Source organism: Lygodium microphyllum, chromosome 9, assembly GCF_053477565.2.
Source record: "Lygodium microphyllum isolate KBCC chromosome 9, Lygodium_microphyllum_v1.1.10, whole genome shotgun sequence".
NCBI classification, from domain to species: Eukaryota; Viridiplantae; Streptophyta; class Polypodiopsida; order Schizaeales; family Lygodiaceae; genus Lygodium; species Lygodium microphyllum.
In genome coordinates, this window is record NC_141143.1 from 164,502,296 (window position 1) to 164,525,756 (window position 23,461).

The following is a 23,461-nucleotide window of genomic DNA, read 5'->3' on the forward strand; positions in this document are numbered from 1 at the left end:
GCTCCACAGAGGGATAACAGAAGGCTTCGATCTCTCTGGAGGACTCTCTTGCCAACATTTCTTCTACTTTTTCCTTTTCAATGTCTCTGAATTCTGCTTTCATGCCACTACACAGAGGAAGGTATTCGGTTCTGAAGGTGTCAAAATGCATCCGTCTAAGCATTGTGGTGGTGCCATCATCATAGTAATGCCAACTTCTGATAGTTTCAACAGTGTATGCTGTGAAGAACACTCTGTCTACCAACTTCCAGTGGGTTGCTAATTGAAAAAACAGAAGATTATCAGTGCACCAAGCATCCCATGTATCTTGCTGTTGAGCATCCACGAACAAATTCCAACTCTTTTCCTTCTTGTCTTTGTGAACCTCTACAGACCAAGACTCCTGAAGTTTTTTCACAATCTCCCGTTTGATGATGTCTGGAAACTTCTCAATGAATGCCAAATCTTCCATGGATGGTCATTCTCTCTATTTTTGCTCTTCAGTTTATTCCCAATTAGTTTGCCACCAAGATGCAAGTTTCTACTGCTTCAACAGGAAGAGGAAACTGTCCACCACATAGAGCATGCATCATGATGGTGATGTGTTTCCGCCATTGTGGGATGAACTTCTTGTGGAAAGTGACTTTGATTATGAGAAATTCCAACTCTTCAGTGGAAGAAGGAACTTTACAAACATCCATTGAATTCTTCTCTTCTTGGCAATGCCATTTTCTTCATTTTCAGCCTCTTCTGGTGCTTGTTGATAGCAAGCTTCCTCGGCTGCACACCAAAAATATGGAGCCCCAAGAGGAACACTAAGGAAAAGGGAATTCTCTTGCAAGAAAATATATCTTGTAACATCAACAAGCTTGTTTATTATGTTTTATATGATCAAAATGAAGAAAAGAACACCAGGCACAACAAATCTTCATACAGCATCATGTAGATCTCCCACGGATTTGATAGAATCAACCATATTCTTCCAATATCTTCACAAAATCCATCAATAGAACAAATAAATCAAAGGAATACACCATCTTTGAATGGAAATACATCACATAGTATTCATCTTCAATATCTTCATAGTCTTCTCTCTCAATCTCTCATATACAATCACTCTGTTTCAATAGAATTGACTATCTCTGACTCTCTCTCTCTCTCTCTCTCCATCAATCATATCCTCACTACAATCTCTCAAAATCACTCTCAATAATCCTTCTTAGGTCGTGGATACCCCTCCCAAGAGGTATGTCTGATATGAAGAGTCACAGAGCCACTACGGTATCTTTTCATAGCTCACTACTGTCACTTCACTCCAGTCTTCACTTGAGTCTTCAGTAGCTACTTCTTTCAGCTCTTTTGCACTTGTATTCACCTCTTCCCAAGGCTAGAAAACTTTCCCAAGCTGCACTCTCATCCATCAGAACACATACAGAAGCATACATAACAGTCTACAAAACAGTACCAAAACAGCTACAGTACAGAACAGAATAGAGACAGAAGCTCACAGAAGACCTACAGAAGGTTACAGAAGGTCATCAAAACCTCATAACTCATACTCAAACCATTCCAAACTCTCACAAACCATTCAATAAGCTTTCACAAGATCTCAATCTTCATCAATCAATACTTCATCCCTCCTTACAAAAGACAATCAGAACAAAACAGAAGCTATATAGAACCAATCAGAACATCACAGAACCTCATATCTCTACTAATAAACATCATGAACTTCCAAAACATAATCAATATTGTCCAAAACACTCTCAAACCACTTCCAAACCAATCAATCATCTCATAAAATCAACCATTCAGCTCTCAAAAACAACAAAAATTAGCCAAAAAACAAGTCATTTCAACACTCAACATGAAGTCTCTGCCTCTACATTTTAGACTTTCTTTCCATTAGGTAAGGTCATAGCATTGTCGGTCTTTAATGCGATCTTAGCTTCCGATCTCTTCTTCTTCTGCCAACGGCTTTTCTTTCCTCTGAGGTTGCATCAAGATTGCTAGGTCATGGCAGAGAGAAGCCGGCCTGCTTCGTTTGGGCTCGGGTCATAACTCGCAAGGGAATAGGTGTGGCCTCCCCATTGGGGTTTTCAACACCAAACAACCCCAATGGCCTCTACCCCGTCCTCATCCTAACGCCATCATCGGAACGGGTCGATAATCCATGAGGGCCACATTGCCCTCATCGTCATGCGAGACGTAAGGGTATATGTAGGTCTCTTTGTCACTAGGCTCCTCCACGTAGTGTAGTGGAGCGTCGCTCGGTGGGTGGGTCACATAAGGACCAGGTGGTCTAGGAGTGCCAGTAGGATTTATGTCCATTCTAGGGACAACTGGTTTCATATTGTTAGGCACCGGTAGAGCCAATACGGCTCCCCTTTCGAAGAATTGCTGCGGCCTGTTAGCTAGATAAGGCTGGCCGTAGGGTTGCGAGTATGGAAGTCTTTGTGGTTGTCTGCAATGTGCAACATCGTGGCCGAACCTACCGCAGTTAGCACAAGGTCTTGACCTAGGGTCTTGACACTCGGCCGGCAAGTGGTTTCCGCCACAGTACACGCACTGGATGTGCAGGCGCGTTGGTCTTCTCAACATGTCTTGTGTCTTGGCTAATTCCATCCTGACTCGGTGGCCTTCCCCTTATCTTGGGATGATGGGTTTGACCGCTCACTAGAGGCTGACGTTCTCTCTAAGCCTCGCGGATTAGTCTCTTCCAGAGTTGAGCTCCTAGAGCTTCGCTCTTTCAGCTGGTCATCGACTCTAATGGCTTCCTCAAAAACTCTAGCCACCGCGTCCCGCTGCAAGGTTGAATTGCCTACCAATGCCTTATATAACTCCTCATCTCTAATTCCACTGATGAATATAGTTGAAACTGCTCTGTCAGTCGGTCGCTCGGCTAGAGGGATTCTCTTAAAGAGACTTCTCACATGGGTCACGTAGTCGCGTATGTCCTCCTTCTCTTTCTGCTTGACATTCATCAAGTGTACTAGCAGGTTATCTGAGTATCCGGGCTCGGTGAACCTCTTGACGAAGAGATCCTTGAGATTATTGAAGTTGGCTCGTTCCACGGCATCCAGGCTTGTATACCACATCCTACCCTTATCGCCTAAGCAAAGCCCGAATGCTTGCAAATGTTGAGTTTGATCGTTGAGGCCGTTGGCTTCGCAGACTTGCTCTCAACGAAGCTGTACAGATCTTCATGCGATTGGTACTTGTCGAGTTGCTTGGCAACAATCAGTATTTTGGCCTGGCTCTTTGAGCCTTGGTTTGCCCCTAATCCTGCAAGCAGAGACATCACTAGTGCAGTGGCACTCTGCTCTACTGCGGTGTTATCGAGCAGCCGTTTCATGAGGAGCTCACTCAGCATCAGGTCTCCCTCTAGTGCTCTCTCATGGTCTATTCGATTTTGGCCAGCCAAGTTCAACACTTGCTGCACCTAATGCAGCTCCATGCTTTGCCTTTGGCTCCTAGCCTGTTGATCCCTATTATAATCAACTATGCCTTGCAATGCCTTACGGGCTAGCCTTCTCTCCTCCTCTAGGTCTCCAATGATTGCATCTACCGTCCTGCCATGGTACTCGTACCGGGTGTGCGCATCATAACTGCTCACCATCTGTTGTATAGCGTCTGGGAATACACTCACATCGAGCTCCTCGGTAGACCGATGGTTTGAGCTTTCTTCCGTCATGGTCAAATTCTTGCGCCTTGCTACGCTATCGATCAGGTTGACTAGTCGTGACACATCCTTGTCATTGGCGCTCCTTGTTTGGTTCTACCCTGTGCTTCGCGTGTTTGTCTACATCTTGGGTCCTCTCCTATTGGTGGGTTCCTTGAGTGATTTATCTAAGTGAGTTCCTTTAATTAATACAATTCTTAATTTATGGTCACTCGGTGAGTGTGTTGTTTCTCGTGCACTTGTGCCCAATCAGGCTTTTAGCTTTCCTAAGTGTACTTCAAGTGCGGAAATTCAACGTGAGTGCTGCAAGAAATTTTCCGGCGTCTTACTCACTCTCGCTCGTTTTGGGCCTGATAGGCTTTGTTACTCAAGTCCTAGCCGTTCTAGTGGGTTCTAGGGTCTGCGCTACTTCTCACCGTTCACTAGGGGGTAAGTCGCTGGGGAGTGCTCCAGTATTGTCCCTTGGTCTTGACTCCTACGTCGGGAACTGCCTACAAGGCATTCGCCATGTCGTCCTAGAGCGGGTTGCACTTCCAATCGCTCGTGGGGGTCAAGTTTTGATGTTTTCTTCCCCTTTTTTTTTTTGTGTGTCCGACTCTGGGAATCGGATGTCTGATTTACCAGTGGTCCGATTCTAAGAATCGGACCAAGTGGGTCAGATTTGAGTAGTTTGAGTCTCAGAGTTCGAGTGTCCGATTTTCAAAATCGGACGGTCAATGAATTGGACAAGGGTGGCCCGATTCTAGACTGGTCCAATTTTGGGTGGTCCGATTGGTCCGAGTGGTTTGAATTGACAGGATGGTCCGATTTCTAAAATTGGACAGGCTGGTTCGAGTGTCCGATTCTGGGTGGTCCGATTATGGGTGGGTCCGATTCTGGGACTCGGACCGGACCGGTGGTCCGATTGCTGATGTGTCCTAATTCGTCCGATCAGACAGGGTTGGTCCGAGTCCGAGCATCCGAATCGGGCATCCGAGTGTCCGAATCGGACGATATGGTCCGATCAGACGGTTGTCCAAATGTCCGATTCTAGGAATCGGACACTGAGTCGGGTGTACGATTCCGCCAACGCGACGAACTTTTGAGCACGGATTCGTCCAAAATCTCTAGTTATCTATTACTGTAGACCACAAAATGCACCAGTAACGATGTTGGAGTGGTGAGGGAGAGATCTATGTACCTGGGGATCACCGCATGCAATGTCACTCCGTGCCCTGATCGATCGAACGGTCGCCCAAGCTCTCTCTCTCTCTCAACTGGTTGCAAATGAGGATTCCCTTGCCCTTACAGAACTTATACCCTGTTGGTCATTCCGTGGACACTACAGATCACTCTCCTAGTGATTCCTACACATTCAAATGCGCATTTCCTCCATTTTTCCCCTGTTTTTCCCGATTTTCTCCCTGTTTTACAGCAACAAACCCTTTGCCTCTCGGGTGTGATTTCCTACTGTTAACCTACTCTAAACACAACATAAATCGAAAGCAAAACACTGAACTAATTTCTCCATGTTTTCCAATAATCAAACAACCAGAATATCCCAAAATACTTACCTGTTTTGAAGATCGAAAACACCCAACTTCCTACCTATCTCAAGCTCCGTTTCGGGGATGAATACCCTACTTCGATGCTCGATATGAGGCGCGCAAGTGCTCAAGCTTGAATCCGTTGGTTCCGGCAATGGAACCAAAATGTGGGATCTCTCACTCAACCGCCAAGACCCACGGACCGCTTATTGTTTTAAGCATTCCAAGCGAGCTCTAATGGCTATCTCTCACCTAATCGATGCGTCGTCGATCCTACGAGTGTTGTGAGCTTACCTTGATGCCCGATCGAGTACCCTTCTCTCTCTTGCACTCCGGTAGCTCCACAATTCTTGATGCTAGCTCAAGCATCCTCAAGCCTCCTCCATCTCCAAGCTCCATCCTCCATAGCCGTGCGCGCAAGAGAAGAAAAGAGAAGAGAAGAGAAGAAGAGGAGAGGAGATGGTGAAGAGCTTCACCCTCTTGATTCCTCACTCTCACACACACTCACTCCCTCACACTCTCACACACTCTCTCTCAAGAGCACACACAAGCAAGAAGGAGAGAAGAAGAGAGGAAGAAGAAGACTCTTTTTGCCACACACCAAAGAATGAGCTTCTCATTCTCATTTCAACTTTATATACAAAGCCCTAAATCCTTTTTGGGCGGTCATTCCTCTTTTACATGGCTGGCCGTAGGCTAGGCCCTTTTTCCCATTTCCCACCATTCTAATTTATCCTATTCCCAACTAATGCCTACACTTTGCACAGGAGCGAGCCTGGCGCTCTTTTACACAGATTCGGGGGTGCTTCCGCATTTTAATGGTGTGCCTTTTTCCTCTTTCGTTGCCTTGGCCCGACACCGAAGCTTCTTGCGGGTCGTGTCCGAACATTTGAATTTTTCAGGGATTGGTTGCTGGTCAAGGCACCTTTTCCTATTTTTATATTTTTCTGCTTTTTTCCTATGACTTTTTTGCTATTTTTCCTTCTTTCCATTTTCCGCTCCTTTGTGCTGCGGAAACAAGGTAACAGCACTCAACTGTGGCCAAAGCGCCTCCATCTTGCCTACCTCCTTCAAATCCATTCGTGTCCCTATAGTGTCTCTCTTTCCTATGATGTGATCCCATAGTAAGTTGCCCATGTTCTTGAAAATATGCATGGGATTCAACAATTGGTTGATCTATATGTGGGTCCAATATGGCAACTCATAGAAAACTGAGAACTGTCGCATTCCGTTTGGATGTGACTCCGTGTGGACCATTTTCAACTCGTACCAGCTTTGGGCATTCATACGTACTGGAGGTCGTCTAAGAAAATCTTCCTAGAGTTCATGACCCTCTGGCAAGAAAGCAGCATGTCCTTGATATACCATCTTCTTCATGGTTCGTGACCTTCGAGAGTCTAATTGTGACCCACACAATGGGCATACATGATAACCTAGGGTAACCAAACCTGTCCCAACACCTCTATCTAGTGAATAAAATCTTGAATGAGCTATGATAGATATTACCAACGAGAATAGAAGCCTACTTACCTAAGCCCTCTCTGAGTCCCGAAAAGTCATGCATGGTCCACATAAGAATGGCTCGAATATTGGAAAACCGTCGACCATCACACTTGCTCATATCTTGCATGGTAACCCCCTCCTCCCACAAAATCTTAAGCTCGTCGGCTAATGGACGAAGATACAAGTCCATATTTTTGACTTTGTAGTGGCCGAGAATGAGCAAGCTAAGGATGAGATGTCCTTTCTTTGTAGAAAGCCATGGAGGGATATTGTAGTTGACAAGGACTAAAGGCCACACACTATAAGAAGTTGAGTGCAGACCGAAGGGTTCACGCCATCCATAGCAAGGCCAAGCCAAAGATTCATTGGCTCTTGGACAAAGCCTGAGAAGGTAGAGTCAATGTGGCTCCATGCAAGTGATTCCACTGATATTCGTTGAACTCCATCTATGTGCTTGGAATTTTCATTTTCTTATTTTTTATGTTTGACTTTTCTTTCTCCCCTTTTCAGTTTTCCCCTCTTTCTTAGGCAGAACTCAAATTTGTCATATCTCTTTCCTCACTTCTTCTTTCCTGACGAAATTTTACAGCCTCACTATTACTTGCCCTATCTGTAACCCTATAAAATTTCATTTGCTCTGCACAAGCACAAAGAGAGTTTCATGTGTTTTATGAGAGCACAGCTTCTTTTACCAGAGCCCTAAGATTCTCTTCACAAAACTCTACAGGTATATTTTTCTCTTCCATGGATGTTCTATGGTAAAGTCTTATCTCATTTGGAGAAAACCTCTGCAAGTTATGTGCATTCTCTAACATGTAATTTCTTTTGTTTTGGTGCTCTAGGAGTCTCTTACAATCAAGAACAGTGATATTTTGAACACTCAACTTCTTCTTCAACATCTTAGGGTTTCTCTATAAACAAAGTTACAAGTATGTTGTCTTATTTTTTTGTTGCTCCATTGTTAAATTTTATCTCGTTTGGACAAAATGTATACAAGTTATATGCATACTGAGCTTTCCTTTGTTTTTGTACTCCAAGAATCTCCGAGGGTGAAGAATATTGATTGTTTAAGAACTCAACTTCTACAACATCTTTGGGCTTTTTTGCAATGAAAGCCATAGGTATATATTGCCATTTTTTACTGCTGTTCCATGGTTAAATTTCAATGCATTTGGACAAATCCTATATAAGTTATATATATGCTTTGACCCAAGATTTCTTTTGTTTTTGTAGTGCAGGAATCTGTCAGTGAAGGAACAATGGTCTTGCTATAAGTCAACTTCTTGTTCAACATACTTTGACCCAAGTATTATAAGTTGGATTGAATTTTGATGCACCCAAGTACTCGAGGGAGTTTCAAGGTCAAGCATAAGGATGTTGCAAACCCTAGCAAACATTGGAAATGTAGAATTCTAGAGTTCAGAAAAATGTTTAATGGCACAAGTGCAGTAACAGAAGTGTTTATTCAACATGTTTATACGCACAAATAAATCTCTGTACACGACGAGAACAACATTGCAAATTATAAACAAAACAATAAGTTATTAAATTTTATCATTGATTATTCTTTTGTATCAGAGTTGTTTTTAAAAGTCTTTGCAGTATTCTAATTTAGTCTTGTTTGATTGACAGCTCTATATCCATCGACTTTGCATGAATGGCAAAATGTGGAATGTTTAAACGGCAATATACATGTTTGGCATGAAGAGATAGGTTCTTTGATCTATGATAATAACTCTGCAAGTCAACTTGCCACTAAAAATATCTTTTTTTATTATTCATTGTATGTGGTAGAAAGCTAGAGATTGCAGCATGTCCCATTGCCACCACTGTCTAGTGGTGAATGGTTGATTGGTAGCTTGGAGTTGTCAGGAGCTTGCAAGTCAAAGATAAAATCTGACATCAATAGTGCTATGAAACCCACCACATGCTCCAAAGATGTGCATCTTAGTTGGTTTATTCCATTCTCATTGTTTGCACGTTTGTTTGGTTCATGTGACGTTTTGAAAAATACAAAGATTACTTATCAATGCAAGTGTCCATCCGAGGAATGGATGAGTCAGCTATTGGGTGAGTCTTGGCAAGTCAAAAGAACACATTTTGATGAGACGATTGAGTGCAGGGTCAACCAATATCATCTTACATTTAGGTAAAAAAAATTTTACTTCTTTGCATACCTTGATTTAATTGACATATTGTTAAATGCGCTAAGGGTTCTAAGTTATTCTAAGCTTGAAATTTTGCTTGTATAAGGATTGTAATGCAATGAGCCGTTAAAGTGAGAGGGAGTGGAGAAAGAGATTATACATATCACAATGAAAGACACCACAATCCGGAGAGCGATAGTGATGAGGATGATAGCTCATCGCAAAGGACATGAGCTTTGATGTACATAGTAGCATGCTGGGTAATTGAAACTATATTAGCTAGCTTCAAAGTCATGTATACATCTTTAATTATATTTCAAGTAATATGGCTACTCTTGGTCATTTTTATTGTATACATTTATTTGTTTCAATGTGTGCTAATGTATGTGATCTTTTCTTAATATGTACATTCAATTTATAAAGTTGATGTTGAACCAAATGAGTACATAAGAAGGGTAGGAAAAAAAACCAAGGAGCTATTGATTACAAAACTATGGATGTAGCCAAAATTCTTGTAGTTAAGGTCTCCCTTTTTTTTTCTTAGAGTACATTCATATTGTGTGAAACAACGTGCAAAAATTACAAATCAAAGTATGTTTAACTAAATGTCAAAATGACTATGAAAATTGCATATTAAATCCTATATAAACGTATGGAGAAAGTCACATTTATATTTCATGAAATAACCATGATTCTTGACACGAGTCTCTTGACTCACTATTTATAACAACTTTTGATGCAATAAGTTTTCTTTCTTTAGTTAAGAAAATGCATCAATGCAATCATTTGCAAGCCTAGTGCTCAAATTTTTGGATTGAAAGAAGGGTCTTTGGAAGCTTCAAAATAGGGTATTATTGGTCTATGTGAGCTCCATAGGTACTAGACTCTTCTAATTCATGTTTGGATCCATTTTTCAACCTCAAACATTTTTTTAATGCCTAATCTCCTCTATGGGAAACACTAAATTACACAAGAAAATATTCATTATATTTTATAATATCATTTAAAATGAGATTATGGTGTGTCTTCATATGAAATATATTATTACTAAATTGGTCAGTATTCACTTATTTGTTGATTAGTATCGAGCTAATAGCTTTTAAAATAGTAACCTTTATTGAAAAGGTTGATATTTATTCTATTTACATGTTTTTTTTGTGCTCTCAATTAGCAATTCAGTTTTCACAACAAAATGTATGAAATCTTATAATTTCCTTATTATTCATATATACATATTAACTTGCAAAGTTAATCAATTTATAGATATAAAAATAGCAAATGAAATATGCAATGGTCATTTGAGTGATTTTGTAAATAATTATACGAAATATTCAATAAAGATGTTCTACTACATTGATTATTGTCATACATTTTTATTGGACATAATGTCATACTTATGATCTCATAAATAAAATTCAACAAACATATTACATCAATTGTGGTATTGAAATATTTTTCTCTTCATTTCATGGGGAATCAAGTTGTTGTATCCAATATCTATGTCTAAAGAACTAAACAGGCTATATATAATATTCTCAAAAAGAAGTACTCAAATATCTTTTAATTTGAGCTTTTAAGAAAGATCGTGTAAGCGAATAGATTTGTGCCTTGAGGGATGCGAGATGCAAGGATTGAAGTCACGCACTCATAGAACTCAGCCCACACTTGATCCGCTAAGCCATGACCCCATTGGCACTTTTGAGAAAGATCTTAGTAGTAAGGTACTCAACTATTGTGCAATTTAAGCTCTTCACATATAGGCTAACGTAAGTTAACTCGTATAATTTGATTTACGCAAAGGCATGACCGTAGCCATTACATAATGAACTTGTTATAAAAAAACTTCTTTTGCATAAAGAGAATGTGGGCATGCTTCCTTGAATAAGCAAATGAATGATAAGTCAATATTAGTACTCTCTCTTCACCTTAAACTTCGTACTCCTTAGTAATTGCTTATATTTGTTGAACTAGTATTGTAGATGCATACTCTAGGAAGAAAAATAGTTGATTAAAAAGAAGAAACTAGATACACCTAGAAGAAAAACAGTTTATTAATGGTGTCTGGATAAATTTTTAGATAAATTGATACCTATTATACTTTATTGAGGAAATGGTAATGTTAGTCAAACAAGTTGTGCAATTAGCAAAATAGAAGTGTTTTAAGATAGAAATACTATTCCACTAGCAAACGAAAATCTCAACAAACAATAAATATAATACACCTCATTAAACCGTTGTTAATCTAGGAGAATACGCCTTGGGGCAAGCTTGTGAAAACTCTTGTTGGTATTCGGCTGAATGGTATCTTTGACTTGGGCAACGAGGAATGACGAGGTCCAAGACGTTTTCGACTCGTAACCTAGTGGAGGTGGTAGCCAGGGCTGAGTCAGATGCCGCGATCGACGAGGATAGAACAGGTATTGCGGCACGTCACGGTACACCTAGCTATTCTGTATGAGTGATCAAGACGGGAGCATGGGTATGTATAAAAGGGGGAAAGGGGTTCGACTAGTGTTGTATAGAGCGCTGAGAGAGAGCAAGAGCGAGAGCGAATTAGTAGCTGCTTCTCTTTAGGGTTTTATTGAGGCAGGACACATTACTGTTTCAAGGGAGCTACAGGACAATTATTTTTAGTGTTGGCAAGGCGCAATATTGATCATCGTGCTGGGTGCAGCAGTGCAGGATCAATATTTAATACAATGAACCGTAGTGCAGTGATCGTGGCCATGCTAGTACTGCTCAATGTCGTGACGGCGGCCCAGCTGTCCAGCGCTGGACGTCGTCATGGTCATCACCATAGAGGCAGTGGAGGAGGCTGCGCTGGTCATCTGTGGAGGCGCACCGCCAATCTGACGGTTTTCATGCACGGCGCCATCAACTTCACGGACTTCGTGGCGGTGCCGGGCATCGCGGGCCTGGGCAGCGACAGCGTGACGGCGGAGGCGGGGCCCTTCGGCAGCATGTTCGTGTTCAACAACCCCCTGACGGCCACGCCGGACGCCTCCTCGGCCAGCCTGGGCAGTTTCAAAGGCCACGGCGTCACTACCTCCTTCGACGGCGCCACCTTTGTCATCACCGCCACAGCCAACCTCTCCTCCCCTGCCTACCCCTTCGACGGCACCTTCAACATCGTCGGCCCCTCCGGCGGCCCCATTCCCATCGCCGGCGGCACCGGTGACTTCCTCTTCGTGCAAGGGTACACCCTCAGCAGCCGTTACTCCGTCGTCGCCCTCAACACCACCTACCAGATCGATATCTTCTTTTTCTGGCCTTGAAATACAGAGGGGAAAAACTGTCCTTATTCTGTCGGCCAGTACCTCCTACCAGATTGACATGATCCCCGTTCAGCTGGCCTTGGGAAAATGTTTTGGAAAAAGAACTCACTGAATTCTCTCCAGTAGCTCCTCCTCTTCATCAAGTTATACGTCCCCTAATAGACATAAATTATAATCCCTCATCACCTACACAGCCCAATCATCACCAATTTCAAAAGTTTTTTACCACCCTCATCACTGTTAGGGGGCGTATTCATCATATGACTCCACAATTCTTCATGATTGGGTCAGCACTAGGGGGTGTCTTCCATCATATGGATCCACAATTGTTCATGATTGAATTGCACGATTCCTAACCATTCATCCTGTGTTTACAATAAATCTTGATTTTTTCTTGTAAATAACATTTTTGAAACACTATAAATGTCAAAAAATGTATGTGTCCTAATTGCTTGATTTGCTAGTTACACAAGACCCCAAGGGGGTTCACTACAACAGAAACGAGGCATAGACGCGCATGTTAGACGTGCAAAGTCGGGCGCGTCTATAAGTGCGTGTAAACGTAGGTGTAAATAGACGCGAAATTTGTGTCTATATATCTGCTCAAATAGACGCTAATATAGACGCGCTAGTAGACGCACAATTATTTAACCACCTAAAATTGCAATTCACATAATTAAAAAACCAAAGTTAATAATTATTTAACCACTTGAAATTGATTCTTGAGCATGCACGTGTGCGCATGATAAAAACCATAGAATTAAGAATACACATTGAATCATTGAATTTAAAAAATAGAGTTAATAATTACTTTTTCATTGCTCTCTAATGAATGGCAGTTCCTCCAGTTAACAAGCCTGATATAAGTAATTAGCGGCAAGCGACAGAAACCTTACAATTAGTAGCAAGCATTGCAATATGTATCTCGTAATTTCTCGACGTACTTGAAGATGATAAAAAATACTTCCTTTTTATTATGGAAAATTCGATTTAGCTTTAAACTTGACTATTGATTCTTGAGTATGCACGTGTGCGCATGATAAAAATCATAGAATTAGAAATATACATTGAATCAATAAGCAAATTAAGTATGTTACAGTGAATAATCCATCTCATCTTCAATGAGATCAGCCCTTGCTAAACTATCTACTTCTAGGTCTATGTTACCAAGAGATAATGAAACAAATAAGTCTATCCTACTATCAGATGTGTTGCTATATTGCTCAATAACTGCTTTAATATCATCGATAATCACATTATTGTCTTCTTCTACGTTTCCTTGAACATCCTCGTGAGGTTCATCTTGTACTATATCACGCATATCATCCATTATGGTATCATCATGCACATCATCATTAATGGTTGGATTGTCATCTGCTATCTCCATGTCGGTAATATTACCATATATTGGTTTTGAACGATTTAGATATAGGGATGACATATCACCATCAGTTATTGTTTACCATTGGATGATACACAACCTGTATTTGAAAAACAAAAGCAAAAAACTTAAGTACTTATTATATTGTGTATATGTATCACATGTGTACATATAAAAAAATTAGCCTTTGCATATATACCTGCTCGCATTGTTGAGGTAGTACTAATGTGTCATTCTTGTTTTGGTGAAATTTTGTAGAGTCAATGATTACAAAACCACTTGGATTACGTCTGATTGTGTAATACTCACCATTTGTTACCACTTCTTTAAACCACTTCACATCCAGTACATATATAAAGAATCATCTTAAGTCAAGCTTCAGAATATCTTGGATCATGCCACAATAACCTTCCATGGTACCATTGGCATCCTCAAAGCGAGCAAGGATACCACAATCTTGGGTATTTCTCTTTTCATCTATACGTTGAGTTCGAAGATGTTTACCCTCACACCAAAGTGCATTGAATAATGTGCACTGGTAGTAAAAGATAAAAGATCAAACATGTCAATTATTTATATAAAATAAAACTTATAGAAACAAATTAATTGATAGTATGCCTCACCTTTGATAAGCAACCTCGTGTGTATTCTCACTCTTCTTGAGATATATTGATTTCCTCCTCTTTTTCCATTCTCTCCATTTCCTCATGTAACCAATCTATATCAGTATGACGTGGGAGCGCATTTAGATGATCTGAAAAGGAGACATTACGTCCATATCTAGTGTGAAATTCTTGTCTTTCGCTTTTTCTTCTTGCCTTTGCTTTATTATATAGTGTCACCCATTTGCTCATTACATCACTATTGAGCACAGAAAAACTATTTAACTTACGAAGTTCTTCTTTTGTTAGCACTTTACTCATTTCTTTTCCTTGAGGTACTATAGAGGTCATCCTCAAGTCTTCATCATCTTTCCATAGTCGTGGTTGAGAGGGATCCACTTCAGCAAGATATTCAGAGATATAAACAAGGGATAATTGCACTAACCAACCCTCAGCCATGCTTCCCTCAGGCTGTGCTTTTTGCCTCACAAAATCTTTCAAGGTTTTTATGAAGCACTAAAAAAAAAACATCCACCTTACATGAACTGCCCCACAAAGTGTGATCTCATCAATCAAATGTACGAGTAAATGTAATTGAGTAGTTAAAATGGATCGAGAAAAAATTTCCTCCACCAAACAAACCACCTCAGCAGATAGTACTCGAGCATCTTGCAATGTGTTTGGATCAATTTTCTTCGAGCTCACGTATCTGTCAAGATGTATGATGTGCTTGTTTATTTTTGAGTAGAAATTCAAAGATATATAATGAAAAAATACAATGTATACACACCTCATAAGCTCTCCCATCTTGTAAGTGATATCACGTACATCTTTGGATACACAATGGGATATGCTAGTAGGAAGTACGAACTGAATGTAAACAATATTCATAGATCAAATGATTAGTTGAGGAAAATGTCATCATACCCCAAAGTTTACACATAGTTGCTCCACTAATTACTATATTCATGGTTAGAGATACCCTTACTTGAATCATTTTGTGCCAATCGTGGGACTTCAAACCAAATAGTTGCTCCACACCTCTTTTCTTTTTCTTTATGAAGGCCCCCTTGAGACATCTCATACATCTTGTGGGTGTTCGAAAGCTATATATTTGTCCCTTCACTATTTTTTCCTCGTTCTTTGATAGCATCCAAGGTGCATGGGGTAGCTCAATCTTTCCTCTAGGTCCAATGCATAGCCAGGCTCCTCTCATGCGACCAATGTTACGTAAATCCTCCCTTACATTAACTGAATCACGAGCCCCTGTCAAGTGATCCCATAATGTAGATACAACATTTTTGAATATGTGCATGGGGTCCAACAGGTGATTGATCTTGAGTTCAGTCTAGTACGGAAGACGAAAAAATATAGAGAACCTAACAAACAAACAATATATTATGTAAACAATTCATCATGCTAAATACTTTAAAGTCAATTGAGAGAAATGCACTTCTTACCGACTCATGCCAAGTGGAGGGTGGCTGTCGGCATTAATCCATCTCTCCTTCCAATCTTGAATGGTTAGAGATTGTGGAGTTATTCCATTAGTAGAGAGAACATATTTGGGATGGTCAATAGGAAAAAATCGATGATGATTGTTGTAGATAACCTTCTTTAAACGTGCCGGCCTAGAGGAAACTAGAGAGGGACCGCAAATAGGACATGCATGATATCCTAACGTGGTTAAACCTAAAAAGTTAAGTGAATTAATAAAATTCAATTGATTCAAGTCTTGAATTTCAAATATAGAGTTATACACATGTACCTGAACACTCTCCGTATCCTGGAAATTCGTGCATGGTCCACAACAACACGGCCTTCAATGTGAAATCTCTAGAGGATGGAGATGCACTTGTATCTTGCACCTCAATACCTTCCCATAACATTTATAACTCTTCAATCAAAGGCTCTAAGTAAATGTCCATGTTTTTTACCTTGTGCTTTCCAAGAATCAAAAGGGACAACATTACATGTCCCTTTTTAATTGCCATGGATGGAGGAATATTATAGTTCACCAATACCACTAGCCATACATTGTATGATGTGCTTTTGATGCCAAATGGATTGATTCCATCCATACCTAAACCAAATCTCAAATTTCTTGGCTCTTCTTTGAAAACGGGCCACAAATTATCTATATGTTGCCATGCCGATGTGTTTGCAGGGATCCTCCATTTTCCATCACTTGAACGATGACTAGCATACCATGACATGAGATTTCCAATAGACTTACACTTGAACATAATTTTTATACATGGAACAATCAGAAAATGTCGCAAAACCTTACGAGGCACATCCATTGGCTTCATCTCCACTTCGTATCTTGATTCGCCACAAACAGGACACTCTCGTGCGAACTCATGAATCCCACAAAATAAGACACAATCATTGACACATGCATGGATCTTGACATAATTGAGGCCTCCGAGATGTTGAGAGAGAGAGAGAGAGTACGAGAGAGATACACAAGACATGCTCCCAAAGAATGATTCATATTGATATAGAGTTAGTATATATAGGTGAGCACCAAGTCAAGTGAGAGATGATATATATAGTTGTAACTGCGAGGAAGACGAAAGACGAAAGGAAGAGAGGAGAGAAGAGAGATATGAGACGCCGGAAGTGGAACCCCAGAAGTGTTTCAGTCTAAAACTTTCGAGACAAACTAAAGTGTATAAGCATACAACGTATAGCATTAAGAATAGTGCGATTTTTGCGCTCAGCAACACCATTTTGCTGAGGAGAATAAGGAATTGTAAACTCATGATGAATTCTGTGAGGTCCTCCTGGCCCTCCAGACATGGCTCACGACCGAAGAAGAAAGCACCGTAGAAGAATCACTGGGACTTAGAAGCGAGGCTGATTCCATCCATCGCTAACCCTCGTGTTCTTGCTGCATTGCGTTGTAGGCGTCTCCTTGCACAGTCCTCTGTCTATGAAGGTTTCTACTATCTCAATCTTGTGAGAATCTTGCATGCTGTTGACATGGCACTTATTTGTATCATGGATTAGTTCGCGTGCCTGTGTCAAAATAATTTGCCAAGAGCGATTGTTAGTGGGGCTAAAATCTGCTGAAAGACTGCTTTGATGGATTAGAGTCTAAAAATGGCTTGCATGTGGCCATCTTTGCACAGTCCTAGCAGTTATATTTGGATAGATCAAATGACTGTCTTTGGCGTTCATTGTAGAACGGTGCCCTTGCTGATTTGTTACTTGCTTCACTAGACGCACTCAGCATATGCAATCGTTGGACTGGTCCAAATTGGACACGTCCAAATTGGACATATATGGCCTTTGATAATCAAGCCATCTCTTAGAATGACATGTCTATGAAAACTCAATTAACTATTTGCAAGGGTCGCGATGGCACTAATTCCTCCAATGCGGATGTACTAATATTTCGAGACTTTGTTTGATACAGGGGACTAACTCATTTTGATGTGGATGCCTTTGTGAAAGAAGTCCTAGTACATAACCGAGAATGGGTACCAGGAAGGCCAGAGAGGCTACATGGCATGCATATCTTTGTGTGTGCATATCAGAGTCATGATATTGTTGTGGCCAGACAAATAATCCAGAGGAACAGACTATGCAAAATCTAGTTGGGTGTGCTGATGAAGTGCTTTCTTTTAGAATTGAGGATGGGCAAGTCAGGGAGCAGGTTGTGAGGCAAAGTGTAATTCAGGCTGATAATCGTTCCCATTCGTCTATATTCCAGCTGATGACACATTATTTCGTTTATATTCTTTCCATCTGATGACACATTATTTCGTTTATATTCTTTCCAGCTGATGATCGTCCTTGTTCGTTATTCCAGCTGATGAGGGTTCTTTCCATCTGATGACACATTATTTCGTTTATATTCTTTCCAGTTGATGATCGTCCTTGTTCATTATTCCAACTGATGAGGGTCTATATTCCAGTTGATGACACATTATTTTGTTTATATTCTTTCCAACTGATGAGCATCTATATTCCAGCTAATGACAAATTTTTTTATTTATATTCTATTCATGGGGCCCCACATGTGTTATGTTGTCTATAGAGCAGCGTCGCGAACCGTCTCTATAGTCTTTGTGTTGTTCTAATGTCACTGTAATACTTTTTCTTTAAGTTTTGATATGACAGATATACTGCTTACATCCCAAGTTCAGTTGAAGGAATTTCTTGGAGATTTTATCTTTTGCAATGATGTCGCTTATCCTTATTTTACATGTTGTATATTTAGGAGTGACAAGCTCTTTTGATACCTCTCAATAGGCTGTTGTAATTCAGGAGTGATATAGCTCCTTTGATGCCTATGAATAGGCTCTTGTAAGTTCAACTTTGTAATTTTATATTTTGAATATTAATATAAGGATACGCCTATATAGAGCTGTGGGTTTTTCCCTTGAGTCCCCAAGGGTTTTTTTCATCGATAATCACCTATATATACTAACTCTATATCAATATGAATCATTCTTTGGGAGCATGTCTTGTGTATCTCTCTCATACTCTCTCTCTCTCTCTCAACACCAGAGATGTCAAGTAATGTCTTGCTTACTCTCTCTTAGTTGGCAATTTGTTTCCTTTTGGAAGCATTTGTGATAATAACCTACATATATTTTTAAAAGTGAGTTAAAAAACCACCAACATATATTTCTGTCTGATTTCAAAATAGAACAATTAATATTATGATTCATAAGCCAAACTGAATTGATACCTACTTCAATAACGCATCCAAACTGACATTACTCCATCTATAAATTGTTTGCAAGTTAAGTATCTCGAGGAACGCATGAAGAATGAAGTACGTACAACCTTCATACAACGGAGTAGATGATGCTACATATAGTGGATCATATGGCTTCGTAGAGTGACCTTCTCCCTGAACCGGTTGCGAAAATAGATGGTGTACCATGCCAAAATCTCATCCTCTACGACTTGATGGGGCATTTCATGAGGGCTACTATCATGGTTGTCAGTCTCTACTCTTCTTGAAGACTCTGCCTCCTCGCGTCAACGTTTTGCAGCCTCTCGACACCCGGGAGGGAGCATCTGAGGATGTGGCACCGCATCCTGCTCAACCACAAAAGGGAGTTTCATGTACGTTGATATATAATTCTCGTAACATAGACTAGCAATCTTAGTGGTAAAAAAAAAACAATGAATACCGGTGATTTTTCTCGGTCCCATTCTCCATACAAGCTGACGTGCTCGAAAAATACACCCTCGACAATGATCACACATGCATTTAATCTTTCGTCGTAGCCATGCATCTCAATTATGAAGACGCAATGTTTCATCCTCAATTGAGGATGTGCTCATTGACTCATCAGCTTGCATTGCACTAGGTGATGATGACGTCAACATGATTAAACCTAATTCATGATAACATCAAAATATTTGTCATTCATATGTTTACATAAGATCTCAATTTTAAATACACAAAAATCATCATAAATACATTAAAACTTATGATAAGAATTCACTATCAAAACTTATCTTAAAAGCAAAAAATTATGATAAAGCCTAAATGCGCGTCTATATCTGCGTTTACCTATACATCTATATTGGCATCTATTTTCGCGTCTATGTTCGCGTCTATCTGAACACTAGACGCACATATACACGCAAAAATAGACGCACACGTCAAAATCCAAACCATACTTAAATCATTTCATTTCAAACTGCGCCTTTCCTTTCCTGCGTTTTTTGCGGTTCTGAAGCTTGAGTTTAGCCAACATGCAATCTCTTCATGCCTCATCTCCTCATGACTCACCTCTTCTTTCATTTCAAACACACAAGAAGGGAAAAAGGAAAGCCAAGGAGAGGAAGAAAGAGAGAACAAGAGAGAGGAGAACAAGAAGAAGCAGCAAGCAAGCAAGCAAGCATCAAGGGAGGGTAACTTACCAAGGAGAGGAAGAAGGAGAAGGAAGAAGCGCCACCACCCGCTACACCAAACACCCAAGGTGAGTCTCTCTCTCTCTCTCTCTTTGTTTCTCTCTTCCTCTCTCTACTCTGTCTGTGAATTTAGGATTTGTGATTCCATTATGTATTGCATTTTGTAAATCATCAATGGTGGTCGTCGGGCTAAAATCAGCCGACCGAGTGCATCTGATAGCGCGTCTACATTTTAGTGTAGACGCAGATATAGACGCGAAAATAATTTCCTCTCATAGCCTCTGAGGATGCGTCTTAGAGCACGTGTGCTCTGCAGTCTACATGTGATGATACACACGCTGGATAGAAGGTTGACCTGCAGTCTACACGCGATTATACACGTGCATTGACCTGGAATGTGCGTCTGACAGCGCGTCTGTGCTGCATCTTAGATTGAAGATAGACGCACTAGATAGAAGGTTGACTTTGGAGCGCGTTTGAGGGCGCATCTAACCTGCAATTTAGACGCGGGGATACATGCGCCAGGTCTCCCAGTTCTGATAGTAAACAATATATTTTTGCAACGATGAATGTGACCAATCCCATGTTTGTGTTTATCAGTTTTCTTATTTATGAGAAGCATTAGCACTTAGGTTTTATGCTCAATGTCTAAAGAAAGCTCTTTGAAAATGTAGGTAATATATGATTTTTTGTATGTAAATAAATTTGTCTTTTTTCTATATTTTTTTTACAGATATCGTATCCTGGTTCATCTAGCAATGACCCAGATTTGGATCGCATGAATGATACATTTGTTGAGATATCGAGCTCCACTCGTGATACGCCAGGGTGACCGTTGTATATTTATGTCACCGACTTGTCAGTTGCAGACGCGGTTGGTACACCGCCCATGAATAATAGCTACATGATAGCTATCCTTATCTACTCTAGTTCGTGGCTCAGTTAGTATGCCACCTTAGTTAGTTGAGTTTGGTTTGAGACCCATATATAGGGTTCTTCTATTTTTTTGTACTAGAGTTCTTTTGGCTTACATAACTAAGAAGAGGAAAACTGTTTTTAGCCTCCACCCTTGTGTGTATTCCCCCATTGTGCAAGCAAGAAAGCTACAAGTGAGACTCCTTCCTTCTCTCCCACAATCTTGACATGGTATCAGAGCCTTGTTCGTGGTAAGGAGCTCAAGAAAGCAAGCCAAGCTCGCGGTGTTCTGGTAAGAGGAGTAGTGTTGCTTTCATTTTCTATTTTGGGAGCAGATCTCTGCAGGCAGCACAGCCGGAAATTGCAAGAGTGCATTGTCTCAGGTTGAGACACCCTTCGTGGTGAAGCAAGAGGGCAGTATATGCTGCGCGAGATGGCTTTAGCCCTTGGCGACCCTGTTTTTTTTATTTGAGGCCATTTCGGGGCCTGTTTTGGAGGCGGAAGTTTTCTGCATGCACTCACGAAAAGGCCCAGTTTTATGCTGTGCGACCATTGTTCTACAGGTCGGTGAAAAGTTACTGTAGAAATTGCATCGTATGCTTGTGTGCAGAGACATTGGGAGTTACAGAATCATCCTTGGTTCCTGTTTATGCAAAATCGTCACTAGGAAGTGACTGTGTGGTCAAATACCACTCTCGCCAGTTTTGCAGATTAGCCCTTGTGAGGCTGAAGCTGTGTTCTTTGCAGTGATAGAACTTTTTGCAGTGTTCTGTAATGGCGTCTGATTCTCTCTCACAGATTGTCACTGAAAAGCTTGACAAGAACAACTTCCAAGCATGGAAGCTTAGAATGACGAATTTCCTTATGGGAAAAGGATATTGGGAATTTGTTGCAGGAAATGAAGAAGAACCAGTTCTTCCTGATGTTCCCAATCAACAGAAAATGCAGGCATTTAAAGCATGGCATGAGAGAGCTAGGAAAGTTATGTACTGGCTGTCTATCAGCATTTCAGACTCTATGATTGTGCATATTCAAGATGCAAGTACGCCAAAGGAGGCATGGGATACTTTGTCAAAAATGTATAGCACAAATACGCAAGCCAGGAAAATGCAACTCAAGCAAGAGTTGCATAATGTGCAAAGAGAAAATATGAGCATCAATGACTACCACATGAAGGTGAAGAAGATTGCAGATGCACTTGCTTCCATTGGATCGCCAGTGGAAGATGATGATTTAGTTTCTGTAACCCTTGAATGGTCTAAGAAAGGATTATGCACAATTTCAGACATCCATTTCAGTTCGTGAAAGATTTTCTAATTTCTGAGGAGCAGAGAAATGGTGGTGCATCTTCTTCAGGAGGAACTTCAAAGGAAGATGTCTTCTACTCAAATGTTGGAAGAGGTAGAGGCAGAGGCAGAGGAGGCCGATTTGGAGGCCGTGGTAGAAATCAGAATATGCAGTAAACTCAAGAAAACCAGTCCTATGGAGGAGGACGTGGTAACTCTAGAGGTAGGGGGAGCCAAAGAGGTCATGGTGGATGGCAAAGAGGCCAAAATGCAAACAGTAATGTTGAATGTTACTACTCTGGTAAAATGGGTCATATGGCTAAAGACTGCTATAAAAAGCAGAATGACATCATGAATGGAAAACTGCAACAAGGGAATTATGCATCTTCTAGTAGACAAGGTGATGACAGAAATGAGCATTTGTTTATGGTGCAGCACATGAATAATTCTGTGACAAGTGCAGAAGAAAGCAACGATGTATGGTATGTTGACTCAGGTGCATCAAACCACATGACAGGTCATGCAGAATGGATGGAGGATGCAAAGAAAATGGAAAAACCAGGATTTGTGGAGACTGGTGATGATACTGCACATCCTATTGTGCAGATTGGAAAATTTCCTTTGTCTATGCAGGATGGGAAAAAGAAATACATGTTTGATGTATTTCATGTCCCGAATATCACCAAGAATCTAGTTTCTGTTGGTCAAATGGTTGAGCAGGGCTTGCAGGTCAGATTTAATCCTCATGGATGCTTTGTTGAGGATATGAAAAATAAAGGTCGCTTGATAGCAAAAGGAAAGAAGAAGGACAGAATGTTTACGTTGGATGTAGACATGTCTGAATTGAGTGCAGCAATGTTTGCACATGGGACCGGTGTAGTTGCAGATATTGATATCTGGCATAACTGCATTGGTCATGTTAATGTACAGCGACTTAAATCAATGTAGGCCCAAAATATTGTTGCAGGATTGCCAAAATTCAAGGTTGCAGAAATGCATAAGGTATGTGAAGCTTGTCAGTTTGGAAAACATGCAAGGAAACCATTTCCTAGACATGTTCAAGAGAGTAAGAAGCCATTGGAATTAATCCACTCTGATGTGTGGACTACTAAAGCTGCATCTCTTGGAGGCTGTCATTATTTTGTCAGTTTTATTGATGACTATAGCAGAAAAGTTTGGGTGTATTTTATGAAAAAGAAAAGTGAAGTTTTTGGGCATTTCAAAACTCTTAAAGCTATGGTTGAAAAAGAAACAGGCCTGCAAATAGAATGTCTAAGGT

The 23,461-nt window shown here is 40.5% G+C and overlaps 1 protein-coding gene across 1 annotated transcript; it reads left to right on the forward strand.

Moving 5' to 3' along the window:
- The first annotated feature begins 11,372 nt into the window (after positions 1-11,372).
- LOC148031832 (dirigent protein 2-like) lies at positions 11,373-12,466 on the forward strand. The gene has a single exon (XM_087685822.1). The coding sequence runs from the start codon at positions 11,537-11,539 to the stop codon at positions 12,110-12,112; it is 576 nt and encodes a 191-aa protein (XP_087541948.1). The 5' UTR covers positions 11,373-11,536; the 3' UTR covers positions 12,113-12,466.
- Positions 12,467-23,461: the final 10,995 nt, after the last annotated feature.

Bases quoted from the DNA above. Each gene is read 5' to 3' on its own strand.
- LOC148031832 (XM_087685822.1), top strand. From the start codon at position 11,537: ATGAACCGTAGTGCAGTGATCGTGGCCATGCTAGTACTGCTCAATGTC.